The 23,284-nt window shown below is 35.4% G+C and overlaps 2 protein-coding genes across 3 annotated transcripts; one reads left to right on the top strand and one right to left on the bottom strand.

Moving 5' to 3' along the window:
- Window positions 1-12,290: 12,290 nt before the first annotated feature.
- Window positions 12,291-13,145, top strand: LOC115980885 (B3 domain-containing protein At1g05920-like). The gene has a single exon (XM_031103087.1). The coding sequence runs from the start codon at window positions 12,291-12,293 to the stop codon at window positions 13,143-13,145; it is 855 nt and encodes a 284-aa protein (XP_030958947.1).
- A 3,171-nt stretch (window positions 13,146-16,316) lies between these two features.
- Window positions 16,317-23,236, bottom strand: LOC115982858 (probable potassium transporter 17). Of its 2 annotated transcripts, none has more exons than XM_031105584.1 (8): window positions 22,902-23,236; window positions 21,549-21,768; window positions 20,407-20,646; window positions 20,267-20,317; window positions 19,056-19,316; window positions 18,269-18,321; window positions 17,813-18,128; window positions 16,317-17,522 (listed from the first exon to the last, which is right to left on the bottom strand). In XM_031105584.1, the coding sequence occupies exons 1-8, from the start codon at window positions 23,046-23,048 to the stop codon at window positions 16,669-16,671; spliced, it is 2,142 nt and encodes a 713-aa protein (XP_030961444.1). In that variant the 5' UTR covers window positions 23,049-23,236; the 3' UTR covers window positions 16,317-16,668. The 2 variants fall into 2 exon arrangements, with proteins under 2 accessions (XP_030961444.1, XP_030961443.1); XM_031105583.1 differs by having other exon boundaries at window positions 17,813-18,182.
- Between the last annotated feature and the right edge of the window lie 48 nt (window positions 23,237-23,284).

The following is a 23,284-nucleotide window of genomic DNA, read 5'->3' on the forward strand; positions in this document are numbered from 1 at the left end:
GTACGGGTAGGGGTGTCCACGGGTCGAGCCGGGTTGGGTTTGTGCCCAACCCGGACTCGACCCAACCTTCACGGGTGGGGAAGATTTCAACCCACAACCGACTCGTCAGCAGTTCTAAATCAATCGGGTCGGGTCATATCGGATATCAGGTGTGAATCGGTCGGTTTCGGGTTTTTCGATTTCGCTAGATTTTGGCCAAAATCTGGCCGGATCTAACGAGATTTGGCCGATGCTCCTTCATATCTATGGAAATATGGCCGAGATTTGACCGAGATCTAACTAGATTTGGTCGAGTTAGAGTTGAGCTCACTGGAGTTTGGCCGAGTTTAAGTAGATCTGGGCTAGATTCGCCGGATTTAAGCTTATCGGAGTGAGGATTTGAGTGAATCTGCGTAAAGGAAGGCCAAACGTGATCGGATCAGAGCTGAAAAGCCCAAATGTCGTCGAATTTCGGCCTTCTTTTTGAGGTTTTGTCGGGCGGGTCGGGTAGATCGGGTTTTTAAGGATGGAAACTGCCACTTGACCCGCCGGGGTCGGGTTCTGAAGATTGGGACCCGTCACCGACCCGTCGGAGGTGTCAGTCTGGCCGTGACGGGTCGGTTCCGGTCGGGTTGGTCGGTTCCGGCGGGTCATCGGGTACTCTGGACAGCCCTAGGTATGGGAAGTGAGATACCTTGGCGAATGGACAGATCGGGGATTGAAGATGCTAAAGGAGCCCAAGAAATGTCGGGGTTTCACCAGACAAGGGCAATCAATACACGACTCGGAGGCGGCGATACATAGTCACCAAGGATTTTTGGGAAGTGAGGATTAACTCCATACCACGGGTTGATTAAAGAAGCGCATTCGCTGTCGGGGTCGCATTGCGTCTCTTCCTCAGTGAACCGCTCCGAATCGGAATGTTCCATCTCCTCGCCCACATCAGGAACGCCAGGAGAATCGGAAGCAACCGCCTTCCCTTTGCGGCGGGAAGAGCCTTGGCTTTTCACCAGCGACATGGTGAGGAGGCTTAGTCGGAGAAAATAAGTATGGGTGTTTAAGAAGAAGAAGGAGAGTAAGAGACGGAGAGTGTATGTTCTGGGAAAAGGAAAGAGTTTGTGATTAAAGTGCAGAAGGATTCTTCCTTAAATACCCAGGTCATTAATAACAACACGAAAGAAGGTGACGGGTCAGCCATCAGAATGGAATGAAATTAATGAAGCGACGGCTCTGTTTTGAAAATAACTGCCAAACTGGGGAATTCGAAGAGACAACCCTGTTCGCGGCAGGAAGGAGAATATATACATATGTATAAGAAGGGGTCCACAGCTTAAAAAAAAAAGACCTGCAAAAAAGAGAAGAAGAAAAAAGATGAAAAAAGGGCAGAAACGCCTTTTCATTCACATATGAATCGCAGGAACGTTTCATATGTTCAGGGGGCTAAATGTTGAGGGCCATTTGTAGAGGCCCAGGCAGACAGAAAAGCCCAATAAGGAGGGCTACAAAGAATTGACAAAATAGATAGCAAAAAACTTATTAGGCCCAAGCGGCAGGAATAATGGATCACAGGCCCAACAAACAAATAAATGGGTCTTGAAGAGGCAAGTGGGCTCAAAGAAGCCAGGAAAGAAAGAAATAGCATCCCATGGGCAGAATATGAGGTAGAAAAGTGAGAAAGGGCTGCCATAGGCCCAAGGCAATGCAAACTAAGAGAGTAAGGGGTTTATGGTAGGCCCATGAACCCCAAAGATAAGAATAAGGTTATTGGGCCAAGGAAGCCCAATGAAGTTAGTAAAAAGCCCATGGGAGTGTGGAATTAGCAAACAGGCCGAGGAAGCCCAAAAAAAGCAATCGGGCCATGGATGCCCGAAGGAAAGCCCAAAGGGACATAGGAACCCATGAGTAAAAGCAAAATAGTATCCATGACAGGCCACTGAGAAAAGGGATAAACGGCTGGCCCAAAAAGAGGTCCATCAGGATTAAGTTATTACGGTAAGAATAACAGTTCAATGTTGCAGGCAATAAAGAAAATCAAAAGTGGGCCAAAGAAATGTAAGGCCCATCATCATACGAAGCCCAACTCCTGAATGGAGCGGGAAACTAAAGAAAAGCCCACATGAAGGGTCAGGAAACACAGATGGAGAGTCTCCAGATCACGGCAGACGCATGAGCAGCAGGCAGACTCTTAGACATATTTGAAAGGAAAGCACGCGCAAGGCCCAAGCACCACCAACCTGTACCCAGCCAATATAGGACATGGTGGGGCCATGGGCCAGAGGTAAGAGGTAAAGGGGGTATGGTTTGGTGGTGGGGAGAGGGGAAAAGATCTATTTTGCGATTCCTGCCCAAGCCCTTTTGAGAGGTACGTTCTGCTAGGATGATAGACCACCCAAAAGAGGCAAGTTTGAGGGGGAACCGTTGGGTGCATGCCTTGAGAGTATAGAGAGAAAGCATTTATACTGTGGCAGGAAGAAGTGTTACAGTATATAGAGGAACAAAACAAACCTGCCTCTGTCTGGTAAAGGTGGATGTCGCACAGACCTGGTGGTCAGCAAGTACGCCCAGACCAGACAAAGGCGGTTAAGGGGCAAAACAGTAAAACATTGGTCAAGACAGGCACTATAAAAGGGCCCTTGCCATGCCCTGAAACAGGGATCGAAAACAGAGCATTTTTATGTGGTAGAAAGAAAAACAGAGTAAAAAAGAAGAGAAAAAAGATAAGAAAGAAAACAGAGAAGAAAAGAGAGAAAATTAAGGAAGAAGGAGAGGTAATATAGTAGGCATGCACCAGTAGATCAATTTCCCTCTCTCCTCTTTCAAATCTTACTTTCTTCCAAAAACGTAAACAAGGACTGTTTCTTTTTGGGCAATAACCATTCAAGTCCGACTCCCTCAAAGCCATTAATCCCCATGGCAAGATCTCTTTCCTGGGGGATTATTTGCATTGAAAAGAGGAGTTCTCCCCTCTTTGGTTTTGTTCCGGCAGACTAAACTTAAAACTTGATTTATGCCCATTCTGGATTAGTTTATGTTATTTTCTTTCTCCTTTACTTTTCTTTGTGCAACGATATTATCATAATTGTAATCATACTTCATAAGTAGGGATTACATAGCCATTTATTTAAATAGTTAGAGTACTCTGTTTTGGTTATTATTATATCTGCCTGCCGTAACTCGTCTGTAATAGTTCTGCTTGCCGTAAGTTTACTCCTGGTAGACAAGGCATAAGTTTGTGCACAAATTGGCCCAAGTTGAATTACAATTGGACCGGCCCCAACTCCCTTACTCAGAAATATTCAGGCCCATCACCGCAGGAGGCAGCCCAGCCCATCACCGCAGGAGGCAGCCCAATATACCATACACAAAAAAAGGCCCCTAGAAATAGATAAAGCGTTTTACACTTCTAAGAGGGATGTCACATTTTTTAAAGTTCTCAGATGTCGCATATTAGAAGCTCTAAACATCCCAAACAAAAAAAAAATCTTGACATGAGCTTCTGTACTTACATATTATAATGTGCAAAACGGTGTTGTTTTGCAAAGTAATTTTGTTATTTTATTTTACATTTTTATATTAAGTTTCTTTGGTCTAATCCATTTGTTTTAATAGATAGGGTGTTTTACACATCTAATTTGTAACCCCCCCCCCCCCCAAATTGGTATTTGCTATGTGTCGGGGACATTTCATGAGGGGCAAAAAAATGCAAGAACGACTCAAATCTCTGTTTGGGTTATGAGTGATTTTTTGTGTAGAGTCAAATCCAAAATTCCAATTGAATGATAAACAAAGGCTAATGGTGTATCATAAAATAGACATAAAAATACCAATAATTGAAAATGCAGAAAAATGCTTAAAAACAACATGTCTAAAACTTCGACCCATAGACAGTAGGAAGAGGAAATTGAGAGAGGTCGTGAGAAAGAGAGGGAAGGTTCCTTTGTATCAGTATCTCTACCTCCAAGCTTCGAAATAGTGAGAATATTTGTTGATTGAATGGGCTTTTGCTCTTATAGAGAGTGAAAATTTTCGACCAATCACAAATTCTAACGCCATCCATCAAGTCCACATAGTCTATTTGAAATGACAAATTACAAAGTGACACGTGCTAATTAGTGGATCCCACTGTTGTTATTCATAGACCAACAAAAAATTTTGAAGTGTCATTGAATAAAAATTACAAAGAATATTCAAGAGCCAATAACACATTAACACGTGTTGATATTTAATTTAAAATGACATAAGCAGTAATTAAATACTATCATGTGTTGTTTTAAATTAAAACACTTTGGCTAATCAAATAACATCATGTGTCCTTTGGAGAATAAGACATAAATTTCATTCATTTAAATTATGATACATGTCACCACTAATAGCCAATCATGTGTTATCACACTCCTCAAGACTTTAATAAATAGAGATTTTCCTTGGTCTTGTAGGATGACATTCAATACAATCTAATGTCTTGAAGTTCTGCTATAGTTAGGCTCTAAAGCATCCAAGAACTTCAACCTTCAAATACAAAAAACATCATTCAAATCATCCTCTTAGATCTTATAGTTCACTAGAATCAAGGTCAAAAGCCTCCAGAAAATCCAAAAGACTATAAATTAGTGAAGCTTTATAGATTCGGGCTTCTCAAGCCTCAAAGAACTTCCACCACAAATCTTCAAGTGCGAAGAACATTCATCCAAATCATACTTTCAAGTCTCAGAGTAGTATTAGAATCAAGCTGGAAAGCCTCTAGAAACTTCAATAATTCTAATTAATCAATCAAAACTTCATCGGATTTAAACTCTAAAGCCCTGAGGAACTTTCACTACAAATATTCGAAGATGAAGAACATTCGAACAACACATGCAAAACGCGAAGAACGAAGATTTCCTACCAAGCTCATAGTTAGAGATTCAAAAACACACTTATACACATTTTCATATACTTTTTCATCCACACATATATCAAAAACACACAAACAACATTACTCAAAATACTCTACCAAACACCCCCATATTTTGTATTATTTGATATTTAGTTATCGACTAGTAAATCATCTTATTGTGTGAATTGTGATGTTAAATTGATGTTATATTGACGTTTAAGACTTAAGAGTTAAGACTAAATGATTAGTATTATTTGATATTTAATTATTTATTTATTAGAATTGACAATTTTATGTTCTACAAGAATATATATATATATATATATATATTATTTTTTAGGTACCCGAAACACCCTGAAACGGTACGCCGAAATTGACCGATACCGAAATATTATATTCCACTAGACAAACCAAAACGGGGTCCGAAACGGTATTCATAACATTGATTAGTATAGCCAAGATTGTGTTTTGCTGAAAATTCAAATTCTTACATCCAAAATAATCATGTATTAACTCAAACAAAAATCAAACCAAAACTATAAGAGACAAAAATGTGCTACTTGTTATAGGAACCTAAAAAATACAACACCAAAACGTATGAACTCAAAATAGAGTTTTAAAGATCACAATGATTCATCAATATAAAAAAGAGTTGAGAGAGAGAGAGAGAGAATAACCACGTTTCAAGAGAGGGTGTGAGAGAATAATAAGAAATTTATAAAAAATAATATGAGAAGAAAAAAAGTAAAAATATAAAATATTGTAATAAACACCAAATTATCAAACTCATGTTATGTAATAAAATAGCATTATATTCTTATATACTATATTTATATATAATGCAATAAGATAATATCTATGAAATCAAAGAGAAGGAAAAAGATAACAACTTAAAAACATAACTTAATCACATCAACTCAGAGTAGAGTTTCAAATATTACAAAAACTTATCAACTTTAAGTAGAAATGCAAGAAAAATAATAATAAAAAATCCACCAAAAAGTTGGTGAAAGTATAACATTAAGTTGAGAAATTAATAAGAAGAAAAAAAAAGATTTTAAAAAAAGAAGAAGAGAGAGAATGTTGAAAATAAGTGGATGATGTGGCTCAATAAGAGCGTAGCAACAATAAGTACTATGCTTCAGCTTTTAGAGAGAGAGATATATATATATATATATATATATATAGAGAGAGAGAGAGAGAGAGAGATGATTAAATCTTCTACCAATAAGTAATGTAAGATTACCCCCATTTAAGAAAGTAATAAGATTAAAATGATATAATATACTTTGTAATTTTAGATTACTATAATCTTAGTAAAAATCAAATGAACTAAACATCTTAATGATGTCACATTAAGGTAATGCACATCACATTAATGTCACATCACTGCAAACCAAACGCCTCTAATATAACATTAGAATGTAATGTAGTTTCCAACGAACCAAACGCCTCTTAGGGATACCATCCTTCCTAGGCATCCAACTAATGTTCCTTCAATTTTAATTGTGATGCAGCCATAGGGAGCAGGTTCTCTATCATTTCTATGGTTAGAGATTGGAGAGGGATGATGGTTTTAGCCAACTCAAAAAAGGTTAATACCATCATCCCTCTCCAAGCGGAAGTAGAAGCGTTATTGTGGCCTACCCAGATAGCTATGGAGAATTAAGTTCCAAAGGTAATTATTTATTGATGGTGACTCTAAGACATTTATGGTTGGAATTTCAAAAGTAGAAGATAGGTCTTGGAGGATTAAGAGTTGTATAGAGCAAAATGAGTTTATGTCATGTCATGTGGGTTATATTGCCCCCTTACAAGAGCAAAATCTAGTTTCACAGCACAGAACCTAATCTTGACCATTCATACTTAACATGTGATGAGAAATAGTGATTACTCCCTCCGTTCCAATTTGTTTGTCCTCTATTTCATTTTGAGATGTTCCAAAATATTGTCCTATTTCTAAAAATAAAATTAATTAATTTACTAATGTTCCTATTATACCCCTACTTTATATTCAAAACTATTTGAAAAGAAAACTAACAAATATTTAAAAAAATCAATCTAATTGGGGCATCTTTTTAGTTGTCTTATTAAAAATAACTCTTTAAAAAAATAAAAATAAAAACTAATAAACTTATTTGAGGATAGTTTTTTAAACTTATACATTTTTATAAACCAGACAAGACAATAAATGATGTTCCCTTAAAAAGTTCGACTTTTCAAACAATACAAACAAATTGGAACGGAGGGAGTATTAATCATATTCAACAAAGTTGAAACGGAAATAGTATATTAGTTCTTTCAACAGATAAACATTGCTGAACAAAGAAGCCAATTAAGTATGCGATACTGGTTGGAGCAGCAAATGATAGTGTCATAGACAATTTCAAAGAGAAGAAGTCACTCACAGTAATCAAACAACTATCAGCCTTATGGTTACAATATCCAAACACTGATTTTGAAGCTTCTGTCAAACCCTTACATAGTCATTAAATTCTTGCTATATTTTTTACTAGATAATGGGGCCAAAAGCATACCTTTTGGGCAGCTTCCCCTGTTGCAAGTTCAATTTGACCAAACCTCTTAAATCTTCCATCAACATCCGAAGTGAACCAAAAATCAACAATTTTACCAGCATCTTTAATGAAATTTTCCCTACAAAAATACATTAATCAGGCGAAAATTATCTTGATACTCTATAAGATTACCTGTAAGCTATACATACACATCAGCTTGCTCAACATTGTATGATAGGTTGCGAAAAAACAGGGTCTTTGATGCTGTTTGCTCTTGAGTAGCAGGGGTTTGGACTGCAAAACTTTATTAGAAATCATCAAAAAATCTATGAAAATTTAAGAATACAATTCCCAGAAGAGAAAGGCATAACACTATAACAGCCAATCACAGTTTTCTTCTCAAATTTTGAATCAGTCTGCTTGGTCTTTGGTGACCCTGCATCCTTCGCATCAGTGTTCAGTTCAAGAGGTTATGGAGCTTGAGCATTAATGAGGACCAGAGCTATTATTGAAGATTCTAAATGTCTACGATAAAATTGATATTATAGACCTTAAGCATTAGTGTCCACTTTTTAAATGTTTTGGGGTAGCTCTTGAGGGGGAGTGCCAGTTTGAGGGGGAGCCTACATAAAACTTACTTTCTTCGTTCCCTCATAAGTGGTCTCCAGTATCTACCAAGCCTCCTTGGCAATGGTAATGTGAGAAATTCGATGGAACTCATCTGGAGACACACCACAAAAAATAGTGTTAAGTGCTTTGCTATTAGCATTTGACACCGCAAGGGCTGCCCTTATCCCATGTGGATTTGGCTGCCTCCGACCTAGTCCAGCCAATATCAACTGCATCCCAAACAGCTTCATCAATAGAACATAAAAATGCTCTCATCCGTACCTTCCAAAAGGCATAATTGCTACCATCAAAATATGATGGAGCACAATGCTGGCTCAATGAGTGAGCTAAATAGGCAACTGCCTAAGGCCCCTAATGAAAAAAGGCTCCTAAATTTTTACCAATAGAGATATTCCTATACCAATAGAAGTATTAACTAAGCCCTAAATATTCACCAATAAATAAAAAGTAGTTGTTTTTTTTTATCAAAGAAAAACTAATTAAAGAAAATATTTTCATTTGATGGGTCAATCATTTAATCTCACACATAAATGTTAAAAGAACTCATTAATCTTACACTAGTAAATAAATTTATACTCATATTCTATTTAGAAATATCAAATATATAACTTTATTAAAATTTTCAATCATAATTTTTTAGTATTTGGTTACTTCATTCAATGAATGGTGTTTATTTTAGTTGTATAGTCATTGAATAATACAACGGGTTCATTTTAATTTGTAATTTTTTCCTAAAAAAAATAGATTGAAAAAAAAACAAAAGTTAGAGTTAAGGATCACACCAAGGTAATAAACCAATATAAGTGTACCAGCTCTGATACCAATTGAAAGTTCAAAATGTGTATAAAACATTATGAACATTTAGACCTCCAATTTCCAAATTATCAATTCAAGTTTATTATCAAATAATTAATATGCGGAATATGAACATAAGCATATAATAGAATTGATAAACAATCTAAACCAAATAAAATCACATTCACAGCAGAAATTAAATGACAAAGATTAAGAAAAGAGAGATGCAAACACAAGGACAACACAACGATGTGTTATCGAAGAGGAAACCGAAACCCTCGACGTAAAACCTCTCCGCCGCCCTCCAAGCGGTAAATAATCCACTAAAGAATGTGGTTGGGATACATGAATAGTAGAAAACCCTCCAAACCTAATCTACCTAGTGTACCTAAGCCCTCCAAGCTCCTACTCCAACGAGATTACGCCGAACCTATTTCTTCTTTAGCTTATCGGATTCCGCGATAACCCATAGCATCAACCAATATGAATTGGTTCCTTCCGTACTACTTCCCAAAACACCAAATAGCCTTCTTATAGATACGGATATGGTGAGAAAATGATTTTGGTTAAAAAACCTCTTAAGGATGTAACAATGGAGAGGGTGAGAGTTGAGGAATTTGAAGAGTCACTATGTAAAGATTATGGATGAGACAATCTTGTTTTTCTCTAGGGTTTCTCTCTCAAAATTCTCTCTACAGGCTCTCAATATTTTGTGAGTATAAGGGGTATTTATACTAGAGTGAGATAGGAATGCGAAGAGTCAGTTTTTCATAACAAAGTGGACTGGCAACTTGGCCTCGCAACTTGACTGAGTCGCGAGTCCAAGCCGCAAGCTAACTAAATGGCCAGTCTGGATTTTTGTCCTGTAGTACTACAGCAAGCATGATGGTTCAGCTTCTCTGCATGCTTCACTCATGTGCATCTTCTGGTGACTTGCAAACTGCGACCCACCTACGAGATCCAGCCGCGAGTCCCTGCTTCACTGCACAGTCTTGAACATTTCTTCACACTCTCTCACACACTACCCTTACATGATTCCCATCTAAACACAGGGTTACTAATTGCTGAATTACAAGCAAATTTGGCACGGAATAAAGCCAACAAGATGGTTGATTAAATTCAACCTTACAAAATGGAATTCCGCTAAGATGATGATTCTAACTAATTGATTAATTACAATTAAGCAAAATATTCCTTACCATTCTTTTTTTATTGGTAAGTTACACATGCTTGTATCTAGGATCATGGACCATGTAGCTTCAATTTGGTAACTCCACGCAAGACAAATACCCAAAAAATATTGTCAAGTTGTGTTCTACCACTACAGATTTCATCTTACGCAATGTCACTCCACCAAAACACAAATATATAGAAACACAAAAACTGCAGGGTACATAAATTTACATTTTTCTTAGGAGTCTTGGAGGGTTATTCCTCACTTTCTCCATCAGATTCAGTTGTACCTTCCTCTAATTCCTCATCTGAACTTCTACTTTTCATGGAATCTTGAGCATGTTGCAGGGTCAAAAATAAGAAATGTGGCTAAATGTCGAATATTAAGAACTAGTGCAAAGCTAATGGGAATTAAGTTGCCTATCCATACTAATATGTAAAATTCCATCATTAATCAAACACATAAAGTCCAGCTAGGAAGGTAATGTATTTGTAATGCCCCTAATTCTGAATCTCCTCCTCTTTCTTTCACTTCAAGTTTTAATAATAAAATCTTCTCAGTGAATCGATATCATTATAACTCGTCTGTTGTGCAAATAGCACCCCAGGACTCAAATCAATAACAGCAAATAAGCGGAAATTAAATAACAAGCATACACAAAGAACACAAAAATTTATGTGGTTCGGCAAACTACCTACCTCCACGGGTACGACGGAGAAATTTCACTATAAAAAATAAGGAGATACAATAGTGCACAAGAACACTCTCAAGAAACCCAAATCCCAATTACACCCTAACTCTCTCTCTCCCACAAGACAAGAAAACTCTATTCTTCTTTCTTATGCGGCTGCTGCTAGGGTTTTAGGAATTCTCTCTTTTTTTTCTCAATCAACTTTGCCGCACCTAATCACATATATATAGATACATATGTTAAGTCGGCTAATGAGATTCCTATTACAATTGGGATTCTATCAACTTACGTTGACTTGGGCTTGGCAATTCAAGCCACACGGCCCACATCAACATCGTCTTCTTTTTCTTTTCCTTCTTCCCACTCACAGGTCCCAGCATTTACACGTTCATGCTGAAAGGCAGTCAAATATCGGCACTCTCCCCCAGATCAGTTCATGATGGATGGTTAATTCTATTAAGTTGCAACTTAGCAGCATTAATTAATGTCTTCTTTCTTTCTCCTATAAATAAACCATGCAACCATTCACAAATGATGGTAGCACTGGCAGAGAATCCAAGCATACATTTTTTTTTCTCTCCACAATATCTGCTTTGAGTGAGCTTTTTGCTCAGCTCCCGTTTTCCATCCCACCAATTCCTACACTACTCTGAAGAAGCTCAAACCCTCTTATCTTCCATTTTCTTCCACAAACATACTTTCCATGACCCGATACCATCTCATTCAGAAACTTCATTCCGTCACTTCCTATTTTATTTATTTATTTATATCCTAGAAATCCCAAAAAAAGCCGAGAAAGTAGTATGTGACTATTATTGTTGCACATGACTAGATACACACGGCCATACACACAGTTGTACGTGTAATTGTGATACACAATTTAGTCGTATGACTATACACAGCATGTAACTATTACCATTCTTAGTTTGTAGTCTTGACTGCACCACCCAACACCCACATCATTCATCCTTAATAAGGGGAGATGTAAAATTGTTATACGACAATTTGTTTTTACTACAAGTCGCTAATTAATGTTACACATGGCTAGTCACACACAGTTGTGTAATTGTGATACATGAACCTAGTTGCGTGACCATATCCAGCGTGTAACTATCACCATTTCTAGTCTGTAGTCTCCACTGTAAAGTCTGTACTAGACACCACCCAACACCCGTAGAATTCATCTTCAATATGGGGAGTTGTAATATTGTTATACGACAATTTGTTTTTACTGCAAGAAGCTCAAACCCTCTCCAACCATCCAAACATTTCTCATTCATCTTTAAAACGGGGAGTCTTAAAGTTGTTATACGACTAGTCGTTTACTGATTAAAAAAAAAAAAAAAAAGGCTTGTCGTCTTGGAACCCCATCCCATCCCACCGACTCAAGTAATCTTACAACGGTCATTTGGAATTTATTTAAATCCTTCCCGTCAAATTGAATTATTCAACAATTTCAATAGCAAATACTTTAAAACCCAACATTTCTCTCTCTCTAAATATTGAAAGTTCGCTCCTGATAATCAAAAAATTAAAATAAAAAAAAAGATTGCTCGCTCTTGGGGAAACAAAAACAAAAGCCATTGTTTTCATTTGTGTTTTTCTAGTATTATTGTGCTTTCTAGTTCCATGGATTCAACAAAAAGAAGGGGAAGTACTGAGATGAAGACAGATTTGTCTCTGTTGGAGGACATGAGCCTTCATGATATGGAGGATCATACTATTGCTCCCACTCGGTCTAAATTTCACGCGTTGGTTGAGGTCTCAATCGTAGCCAGAGAGAAACTTCAAAATTTTCAAAGGTGGTTCCAAGAAAAGGCTCTCAAGAAGCCAGTCTCTGTGCCTGTTGGAAATAATCAATCAAGATTTGGAGACGATGATGACCACCAAGATTGGAGTTTGGAACCGGAAGGGGAACCCAAGAAAAAGAACCCAATGCAAGAAAAGGTGCTCATGAACACTGCTGTTCCTGTTCGAAAGCGAGCAAGATTCAGAGATCAACAACATTTGGAGCCGCCGCCCAATCTGCCTCAAAAATTCAAGGATGTGATCAAAGAAATGGGTAGGAGTGATGAATTGCTGGTGATTCAGAAAAAGCTGTTCACGAGTGACACAAGCACGAATGAAAACCGATTTTCAATACCGTTCAGGCAAATACTGTCGAAGGATTTCTTGACTGAAGAAGAGAAAAAGAAGCTTAGAGAAGGACAAAAAATCAAAGCGCCACTCATCGATCCCGAGCTCCAAAGTCATGATATATCTTTGGTTCAGCGGAACAACCCTGATGCGTATGTGCTGAGGAACACTTGGAACAATGTTCGTACGTCGAATGAGCTCAAGAAAGATGATGTCTTGCAACTCTGGTCATTCCGGGCTCGCCAACAAGCTTGTGATGATGCCTCTTCTTCAGGTACAAACGAAAGAGAGCTCTGTTTTGCCCTTGTGTTGATTCAGAAAGCAAAGGATGAAAAAGCAATTGCATGAAACTTTTTATTATTATTTTAATTGTGTTCATATTTTGTAGGGGTGTCATTTTTTTCCAAGATTTTTGTTATGGGTTTTGTGTTGCTCCAGTTTATTTGAGACATCCACTATGGTTGTGTAGTGTACATGATGTGTGGTGGCTCATAATCTGTAACCCTAACATATTGTAGTTCATTACCATTGAAATTTGAAATCTATGTCTTCTTTAACTTTAGATTCATAAATCAAATTTTGGTGTACAAAACTGATGAAGGAATTTTGTTTGATAAGCAGTAAATACACAGTGTTATTTTCCATATGGTTATGAAGGCTGGAGTATCTAGCAAATTAGCAAATCTTTAATCCGACTTGATTTTCTTTTATTCTTTTTTTTAAAGCCTTTTGGCTAGGTATTCAATCAAGTATGACAAAATCAACTTCATTCATGTTTTGGTTTCAGGGAATTTAGATGTTTTTGAGATTTTGTTAATTCAGTTTTTATTTCAAATTTGTAATTCAATTTTTTTAGTGGAAGATTGAGTAAGAGCTCATTGACATTTTTCTCAAAGGGGTTTGAAATATATAAAGATAGAACCAGATAGTTATTCTATTCTTAGAATTTTCTAACAGTTCTTGGAACAAACAGCATAAAAATTATAATTTCTATGTAGTCATTTTTTTTCAGTTAACCTATTATTTTGGTCCGTAAATTATATATAAAATTTTAATGGTGTATCTTAACTATCTATTAATGCTTATATTTAATCCTTAAAGATTGGGGGATTAAACAATAGCTTAACCAAGTTTCACCAAACATACAATGTATTGTTTATAAAAACCAATGTGAAGGTCATGCTCTAATCAACATTCAATATATATATATATATATATATATATAAAAGCAGAGACCTTATGGGAGTATATGAGATCCTGCCAAGTGGTGCTCTAATCTTACATTTAGCCTTTTCTTTACCTCTTTTATTAAGTTTTTTTACTATTACCCAAAAGTTCATATTAACTTATTTTATTATTATCTCATTAATGTCTTATTAATTGACTAAGCTTATATCACACATTTCTCTATTCTTTTTTCTTCATGTCCTTTAGCATACCCACCGTTTTAGTATTTAAAAAAATGCAAAAAAAAAAAATAATAATAATAATAATTAAGGACAACATGTTTCTCTATTCTTCTTTTTTCATGTCTTTTAGCATACCCACCGTTTTAGGAAGAGAGATAGAGAGACACAAAAATGTTATGAATTTTTAAATAAAATGCATTGTTTCACTATATATTACCAAAATAAAAGACTTGAGACTGACAAAACATTTGAAAGAGAGAGAAAGAGGAATCTAAGGGGTCACCACCTCTGTTATATAGGTTTCCCACTACCATCAAGACGCCAAAACCCCTATGGGTAATTTTTTTTTTTCCTTTTTTCTTTTTAAAATTAGGGGCTTAAATATGATTTAGGTTTGGGTAATTTGGTTGGATAGTTTTTGTTTTGGGTATATAAGTAGAGAGAATATTTGGTGTGCAATGTAAAATCATATTCTACCGTGGTTTAATTTTAAATCATCTATAAGATATATGCATACACACTTTCCCATATCTTGTTTTAATGTCATACCATCGATGAGTAAAAGATAGTGAGAAGTGAGAGAGTTGGGCATACTTTCATTTCATGGTATGAAATATATGAACACAACCCAAATTAGTTGATTTTCATGGTCCCGTTACTCTTTTGCATTTATCTTTGGTTTCATGAATTTTTAAAAATTAATCTTACCTTGAGAAGACTACAAATATGCAGTGAAACTACTAAACTAGTTTTTAATATCTCAAAATGTATATGTTTCTTTACTCTAATTTAGTTTACTTTTTCTTATAATATATGTAAAATATTATTCAAAACGTCTTACATAAAATATCAAAAACCTCATATTGGAGAGTATGAGGTTGTGCCATGTGGTGCATTCCTTGAACTTCTCTTTATTTAGTTTTCTACTTCAACAAAATTTGCATTTATATTGAAGTATTAGTTCATTGAATTAGCCAATAGATTAAATGCATATATTAATTATTTATTATTGTGCATTAATTATTTATATTAAATGAATTTATATGATTATTTTTATAAACTCTATATAGAAAATAATTTTTAGTTTGAATAATAATAATTAATAATATAATAATAATAATAATAATAATAAATTTAGATTATGACATTCTTACTCATGTGTAGTTGCTTTGACAACAAATGTCACAAAAGCCATAAAAAATTAAATATTTGTGAATTCACTAAAATTAAACTTAATCCTTTAAATTTCCTAACTCCTTTGTGTGTGTGTGTGCGTGCATATGTGTGTGTGTGGAACTATACCACTGTAATATGTATTCTATGTAGTTAGAAAGATTACTAATATAATAAATATGTTTATTTTGTTATAGTAATTATTTTAAGCATAATCAAATTTTAATATCATTTTTCCAAGATTTATATGAGAAACAATTGGTTTTTTTATGTGAGAAATAATTAATTTGAAATATGACATTTTTACTCAAATTTAGCTGTTTTTGCAACAATTGAAACCATGTCCAACAAAAAGAGGGGAAATTTTTTAGTAACACACAATCAAGAATGTAAAAATAAAATAGAATAATAATTAAAGGATGTATGAATTTTTTAGTAGGCATAAACATGTCTATCTATATTAGCTACTATATCATGCAATTTTCAATTTGTAAACACATATATATAGTATGATCAAATCACTATACTACTCTTAGTGTAATTTCTATTTTGTCTATATATAAATTAACTAAAGATTACAACTTTTTTCAATGAAATTTATTGAAATATCTTTTTTATACATCGATAGTTGAGAGTGGGAATCTGAATCATTTCTATTGGAAATTGAGGTGCCAATCAATTAAGTTACATGATTTTTGGTAAAACTTATCAAAATATTGGAGAAAACTAATATTAAGTTGCAATATGAGCGGAAACTCAACTAGTTAGTTTAATTGTCAATGTAATCAATTAAAACGTTGGGTGGGTTTGATGGAAGCTATTTTTTTTTTTTTCATAAAAAAAGAAAAGTGATGGCATGGTGTACAATATAAAACTACAAGTGTGCATGTCACCACTAGCATGTGGCAGGGGTTCACCTTAGTCATAAGTTGAAGACTTTTTTTTTTCTCTGTTTATTATAGTTTTGACTCACCGCACCACCTCCCCTCTTCTTCAACTCCCCAAAACCCCAAACCTCCCATTCTCTCTCTTCGACTCGACGATGTTATTTTCAAGGATTTCAAGGATTCGTCAAACTGGCTCCAATGGGTGTCATTGGTTTCTATCTCACAAACCCCACCTTCAATTCCTTAACCCTCCAATGCGTTACATTACCCTACAAGAAAATATCTATAATATTGAGCTTGATCCTTCTTTCCCCAAGTTTCTAGACACCCTCTCTCTTTTGCTTACAGTATATTACTAAAAATCACACGGACAGGAGATGACACTCAATAGAAAGCATCCTTTCAAGCCTCATAAAGCATTCCAACCTCAATACGCTGCTGTAATGGTACCCCTAGAGCAAGCAGGGCAGACCGACAATTGTTGTGCATAACTTCATAAAATGCAAGCATGATTCGGTCAAACCAGCCACAGTTCTTCCCTACATGGAACCTTGTCTTCCCTCTAACATGAACCACCCCAGCCTGCTTTGTGTGTTCCAAATCAGAAATCTCTTCTTGGATCTCCACAGGATCATATGTTAGACCATCCGAGCAGCCCTGTAGATGCATCTGCAAGCTATTGGTAACTTGACTTACAAAATCATCTCCTTCAAGATTTAAGGAATCTGCATAGCCATATTGAATCACACACCCATAAACCCCTATTAGGCCCAGTTTCCTGATGATGATCCTCTCATGTGGAGCAACCTTAGAAACCAACAAATATCGAAGAGTTGTGAATATGGTGACCTTGTGAAGGGATTTCATGTTTTTTACGTAGTGTTCAAGAATAGGAGTAAGCCCATCTTGAATGTTAGTATAAAAGAAGCACAATCCAGGAACCCTTTGGACACCAGGGTTGTATAAAAGCTCTCTTAGTCCCTCCAAAGTTATCTTGTGAGTTACCTCATACTCTAGCTTTCTTTGTCTCCCATAAAACCAGCCAAACATAATAAGAGCAAGAATGAAGGATATGGCAAAAGGAATCCATCCACCTTCATAAATTTTAGTGCAGACTGCACTCACATAAACACCTTCCATCACAAAAAACACAGAGAAGTATAGAGCAACCAGCACAGGTGGAGTTTTCCATATTATGATCATCACAAGTGTCAGCAATATAGTGGTAATAAGCATCACTAGACTGACAACGACACCTGCAAGCAAGGTCATCATGGGTCAGCATTTTGTAAGGATTGCATAGATTAAACAATAGACTAAAACAGTACAGAGATGAAGAAAGTTCAAAATAGTCTTCAAATTGGAGAATATGATGTATTATTTAGTTTGATTTAGATTGCATTGGTGGTGATGTCAAACTGTTAAAAAACTTCAATTGCAGTACTTATTGGAACTTGACTTAGTTTAACATCTATAAACTAGTAACAATTTTTTAAATAGTGAATGCAGTATAAAGCAATCTACAGATTTTATTTATTTACTGTACCAAAAGCATTTCCAATATCTTTCCCATCTCCAAAGATGAGTATGACAGCAACGCAAAGAATCATGAGGATGTAGTTCACTTCTGGGGAATAAACTTCGCCTTCCTTACTATTGGATGTGTGTACCACCTTCACTCGAGGGAAATAATCCAGTACTACAGATTGCTTGATTACCGAAAATGTGGCTGATATGAGCGACTGGCTTGCAACAACTGCAGCCGATGTGGCTATGATAAAGATAGGCCAATAGACTGCAGTTGGTATGAACTTGTAGAATCCATCATCATGATCATTGAGATTCTTGATCAGGTATGCTGTCTGCCCCGCATATGTTAGAACTAAAGAAGGATATATTGTCAACAAGAAAGCTATCTGATGGAAGAAAAAGTGTCAGGGAGCTACTGAAGCAGAAGACATGAAAATCAAAAAGATAAACAAACAAATGGTACTGCTATAACCTGAATGGAACGCTGGTTGAAATGACCAAGATCTGCAAACATTGCTTCTGAACCTGAATAGGGTATATGATATCAAAGATCAAATGCTGCATATGGTAGTACATTTGTGTGAATAAGTCTACCTATCAATATCAAGAAGATTTTATTACAAGGTAAATCAGATTTACAAGCTTTCTCAATCATGTCACTCAGAAACGCAAACAGGTCTAGACCCTCTAACATAAAGGCCTACTAGTTCTTCAACAAAATCAACTGAAATCAAATAGTCCAAATAATATAATGGAGTTCTTGGGTCATGGTGTAAATATCAAACTACTAAAAGCTAATTCTTATGAGTTCTTTGGAGTAACAAGCAATGCAAAAGATATCCACTATGTGCATTCTTGGGATCCTTCTGCCTAAAGAGAATCATGAAAGAAAATTGTGAAAGAGATCCCATAAGTATTGTACTTATAAGTTGAACATTCAAAAATTTTAAACCTACCTGACTTTACATCCTACATTAACAATATCTAAAATCGTTTTGGGAAAATCATTCTCAGCTTATTTTGAGAAACTCATAAAATCTTTTTCATTAATAACATCTAGACATTTTTGTCAGTCTGCACCCTATGTAAATTAATATTTTCAGGATAATCATTTCAATAAGTTCCACGACCCAAGTTTTGTGTATGTGTCTGGGTTTGAGGCTATCATAATGTTAAAGAACTCAACCCAAAGTAATTGTGCTACTCTTCTACTTGAATTATGGATTCATATTATCTAAATATGAGTATATGACACTCACCTGTGATGCAAAGGACAGTACCACCAAGCAACAGCCAGCCCTCCTTTCCATTTCTCCAAAAGAAATGGAAGATGTAGTGTGGCGATATAGCCTTGAATATACTTGGATAATGATGTATAATGCTATAAATTCCGACAAGTGGAGTGCTCAAGGTCCATGCAGCCATGATAGGCGAAAAGAGGAAACTCACTCTAGAGGTACCAAACTTTTGCAACAGGAATAAGACAACTAACACTACTGCAGAAAGTGCCTCCACCAGAGCTGCAGGATAACAAACTAGATAGTAAATAAATTCAAAGAGATATTTTTCAATTAAATTGTAAATTTTTGTACCAATAGAACTATGCAACCCCAATTTCCAGTACAGAATGCTGACTTGGCTTCCTAGAACATACAGGAGGCCTACTCTAAGATGGGTTTGTATTTCCCACTTGAATTTCAAATATTTTCCCTTTCCTTTGTTTACATGACATGCATTCTCTCCATTTTTTGGAATGTATGTGATCCTTTCAAACTGAATCAGCCGCTTACATCACGGCATCAAAAAATCTGCTCATTGTGTTTATGACAGAATTTGTGTGAGTCTGACTTTTGAAACCCTTGTTTAATAACAAAGCATCTAGTGACTCCAACATATGTCCTGATTTCTGTCTTAAGAGTGATTTTCATGACAACATCAACATTCCTGTTTATAAAGCTTCTTGAACACAATTCATTAGTTGATTTGGAAATGACACGCCTCCTTGGCCCAATACAAGGATAATAATCTTTTCAGAACATCATCCAATATTCGTAAAGTTCTTTAGCCTTAATGATGCACTCCTACAAATTTTTCCACAGTAATTCCCTTTCTCTACTACTGTCATACTAAAAGCAAATGAAGCAATCTCTAAACTGATTTTGGAGGATTCTGTTCCTGATTCTTCCTTTTTATCATGGAATTAATCATTAGTTGTATATGATTAGAGGGATGCATTTTATGATTAACTTTTCTCATTTTTTGAGCTTTTAATGGCTACATAGAAATTTTTTTTTATGAAATAACAGAAGAGTTTAAGTAGATCATGCAAAATGTAGCTTGAACATATTCCCAACTCCAAGCACAGCCAACTATGATATACATGAGTCAGTCGAACTTAACAATATCTTACAGGAAGACCCAAAAATTTTCAAGCTTGTGCAAAGTTATTACAATCTGGATGAGTACTTACATTTACTCACAGAAGGAAATGGTGCTCTTAGTCCATCCATTGCCGACAACACTGAACAAATTTACAAAGTTAAAAATATTAAATCCAATTAAACACCAGACCAAATTATAATTAAGACAGACAAAATTGAGGAGACAAACCTGAGATTGCAGGGGTAAGTATACCATCGCCAATAAGCATGCACATGCCTAATATAGCAATAAAAAGCAATACCCTCCTAGCAACTATACTGCTTTCAAAAAAAATTCCGAGCCTACTTTTCTTTTCAGTGCCCTCCTGCATAGAGTGTGAAAGGCTTGAATTTGAACTTACACGTTTTGATGAAAGAATTCCTATATTCACATGCCTACAGAGTAATGAATACAAGGCAAATGTTCCTCCTGCAATTAAAAGGTGTCCGTATAAGTAAAGAATTTAAATTGCAGACAGTAACCAACTTATGTTGCTTCACAGTTGTTCACATCCAAAAAACATGAAGTGCAAGATGGATTAATATTTCTTCCTATGCATCAGCGCACTGATGAAAACAGCATTCTTCCAATAATCCATAGCATTTCCTCACACTTTGGGTCCGTTTGGATACAACTTATTTTGCTGAAAACTGAAAATTGAAAATTGAAAATTGAAAATATTGTAGCAAAATAATTTTTAGATATGTGAATAGTGCTGTAGGACCAATTTTTAATATTTTTTTGTTGAATAAAGTGGTTGTGGGTCTCATGAACAGTACGTGAACAGTGTATAAACAGTGTAATTTGTGTCCTGCACAGTGAATCCATGTGCATGAACATTGAAATTACTGTTCATACACGCTGAAAAAGAAAAAAGAAAAAAGGAAGGAAACGTGAAATAGAAAACGCAGACGCACAATAATTCCTATCCAAATGCTACATTTAAGTGGAAAACTGGTAGGTGAAACAATTCAAACAGTGGCAAGTCATCCACTAGTCCAAACAACCACACAATTCTCAACATAGGAAATAACAAAAATTTAACAACTAAATTATTAATCTTAGAATTAATCAATTATTTACACCCAACACCAGTACAGATAACAAAAGGCAAATGAAGTGCACTTCAGAATAAATAAGCTAGAAAAGAAAGGAGATAACAACAACTTAGCAACTAAGTTGATTAAGACATACTCTTAGAATTAGTCAGTTATCTACACCCAAATCCAATACAGAAATTGAAAAGTAAGCAAACTGCACTTCAGAATAAGTATGCAAGAAATCCAGAAATATGAGAACAATAAAAGCAATTTTCCAGGTTCATGTAATACCTTCTCCCTGATCATCGGCTTTGATAGCTATGCTAGCATACTTTACAACACCAATGAGAGTAAGAGTCCAGAACATTATGCTGTAGATACCCAAGTAGTCTTCTTTCGTCGGAGACTTTAAAGGCATTGAAGGATACACATACAATGGAGATGTTACAAGTCCTCCAAATACCACTCCAAGAGTCTTGTACGCAAGTACCAGAGTACTCCATCGACTCATCTGCTTATTAAATTAATTATTTTCCATAAGACTTATAATTTACATAAAAAATAAAATAAAAGCTTAAATATACGTTTGAAAGTGTTCAAATTGGAAGAGGAGAAACATGACCAACAAAATCAACTAGCATTAAAGCAGAACTTAACTCCAAACACTGTTTAAATCATGAAAGCACAGAATAACAAAGAATTGTGTGTATAAAATTACCAGTCATTGAAACATACAATTTAGAATGTAATCAAGAAATCATGATTTTTTTTTTTAATTATTACTTTTTAAAAATGACTGGTAAAGAAAATCACGAAGAAAGCTGAGCAGAAACTGAAGATATATATTACAAATCATATACCATATGGAAAAAGTTACATACTACACACTGGGATGCCCCTCCTTATACCATGTGAACAGTGAATATGGACAATCCTTATATCCCTATATTTTACACATTCCCATCCTTATACCATGTGGATATGGGCAATTCTTATATCCCTTTATGAGTTTATGTGTTACACATTAAGGCTGTCGTCTAGGCTGCTTCCACATGTGACTTACTATAGTATACTAAAATTATTAAAGATAGTTTGTTCTTGGTAGATCTCTATCATTAAAATTTCAAATACTACAATAAAAAATTTGTTTTCAAAAATTTTTAAACTAAATTATTTATCATAATTTTTTATTGGGTCACACCAACGCATGCATTATGTGCTTCAACGTAAATGTTACACATCATACAACTAAAAAATAATAATAATAATACTTATATTAAAAATTTCAATCACCAAAAGTTTTAAAAATTTTAAAAATAAAGTTCCATTGCTTATTTTAAAGTATTTAAAATAAAAAAAATAAAAAAAATAAATAAAAAACAAAACAAAACAAAAACAAAAACAAAACAAAAAACAAACTCCAAATATGTAAACATATTAAAGAATCTAGCACAACCATTACATGCACCAAACATAAAGTTTATGAGAAAAACGAAACAAAATCAAACCCATATTGATAAACAAGCTTTGTAGATACAAACATATGTTTTTCTGCAACTGTTTGAGAAGGAAGTGTGGAGCCAGAAATCCATGTTTATATGTGCAGAGAGAGAGAGAGAGAGGTGAAAAAATATGAATAAATACCTGTTCGTTTGCATTTGGAAGGGAAGCAGAATCAATACTAAGAGCATGAAGGTGGAGAAGGCGGCCACTAGAGGCAGTAGAATCATCAACAACAACGTTAACCTCAGATAGATTTGGTCGTGACTCACTCTGTCTTCGCCGATCCATTCGCACAAACTTCCCAGAACTTGGATAGAGATTTGTGTTGGGTGGTGGCTCAAGACTTCAGTTGTATTCAACGAGTATTTAAACCAACGAACCAGAGCCAAGTTTAGCTTGGCCCCACCTATCTGACCACTGACCAGGCTTCCCAAGTTGCCACTGAAATGACACTGCGGAATTTGGATCACAAGGAGGGCTACCATTTTTTTCTTTTTTGTATCATCCTAGTCCTAAGAGGCTGT

This window comes from Quercus lobata, chromosome 3, assembly GCF_001633185.2.
Source record: "Quercus lobata isolate SW786 chromosome 3, ValleyOak3.0 Primary Assembly, whole genome shotgun sequence".
Taxonomy (NCBI): domain Eukaryota; kingdom Viridiplantae; phylum Streptophyta; class Magnoliopsida; order Fagales; family Fagaceae; genus Quercus; species Quercus lobata.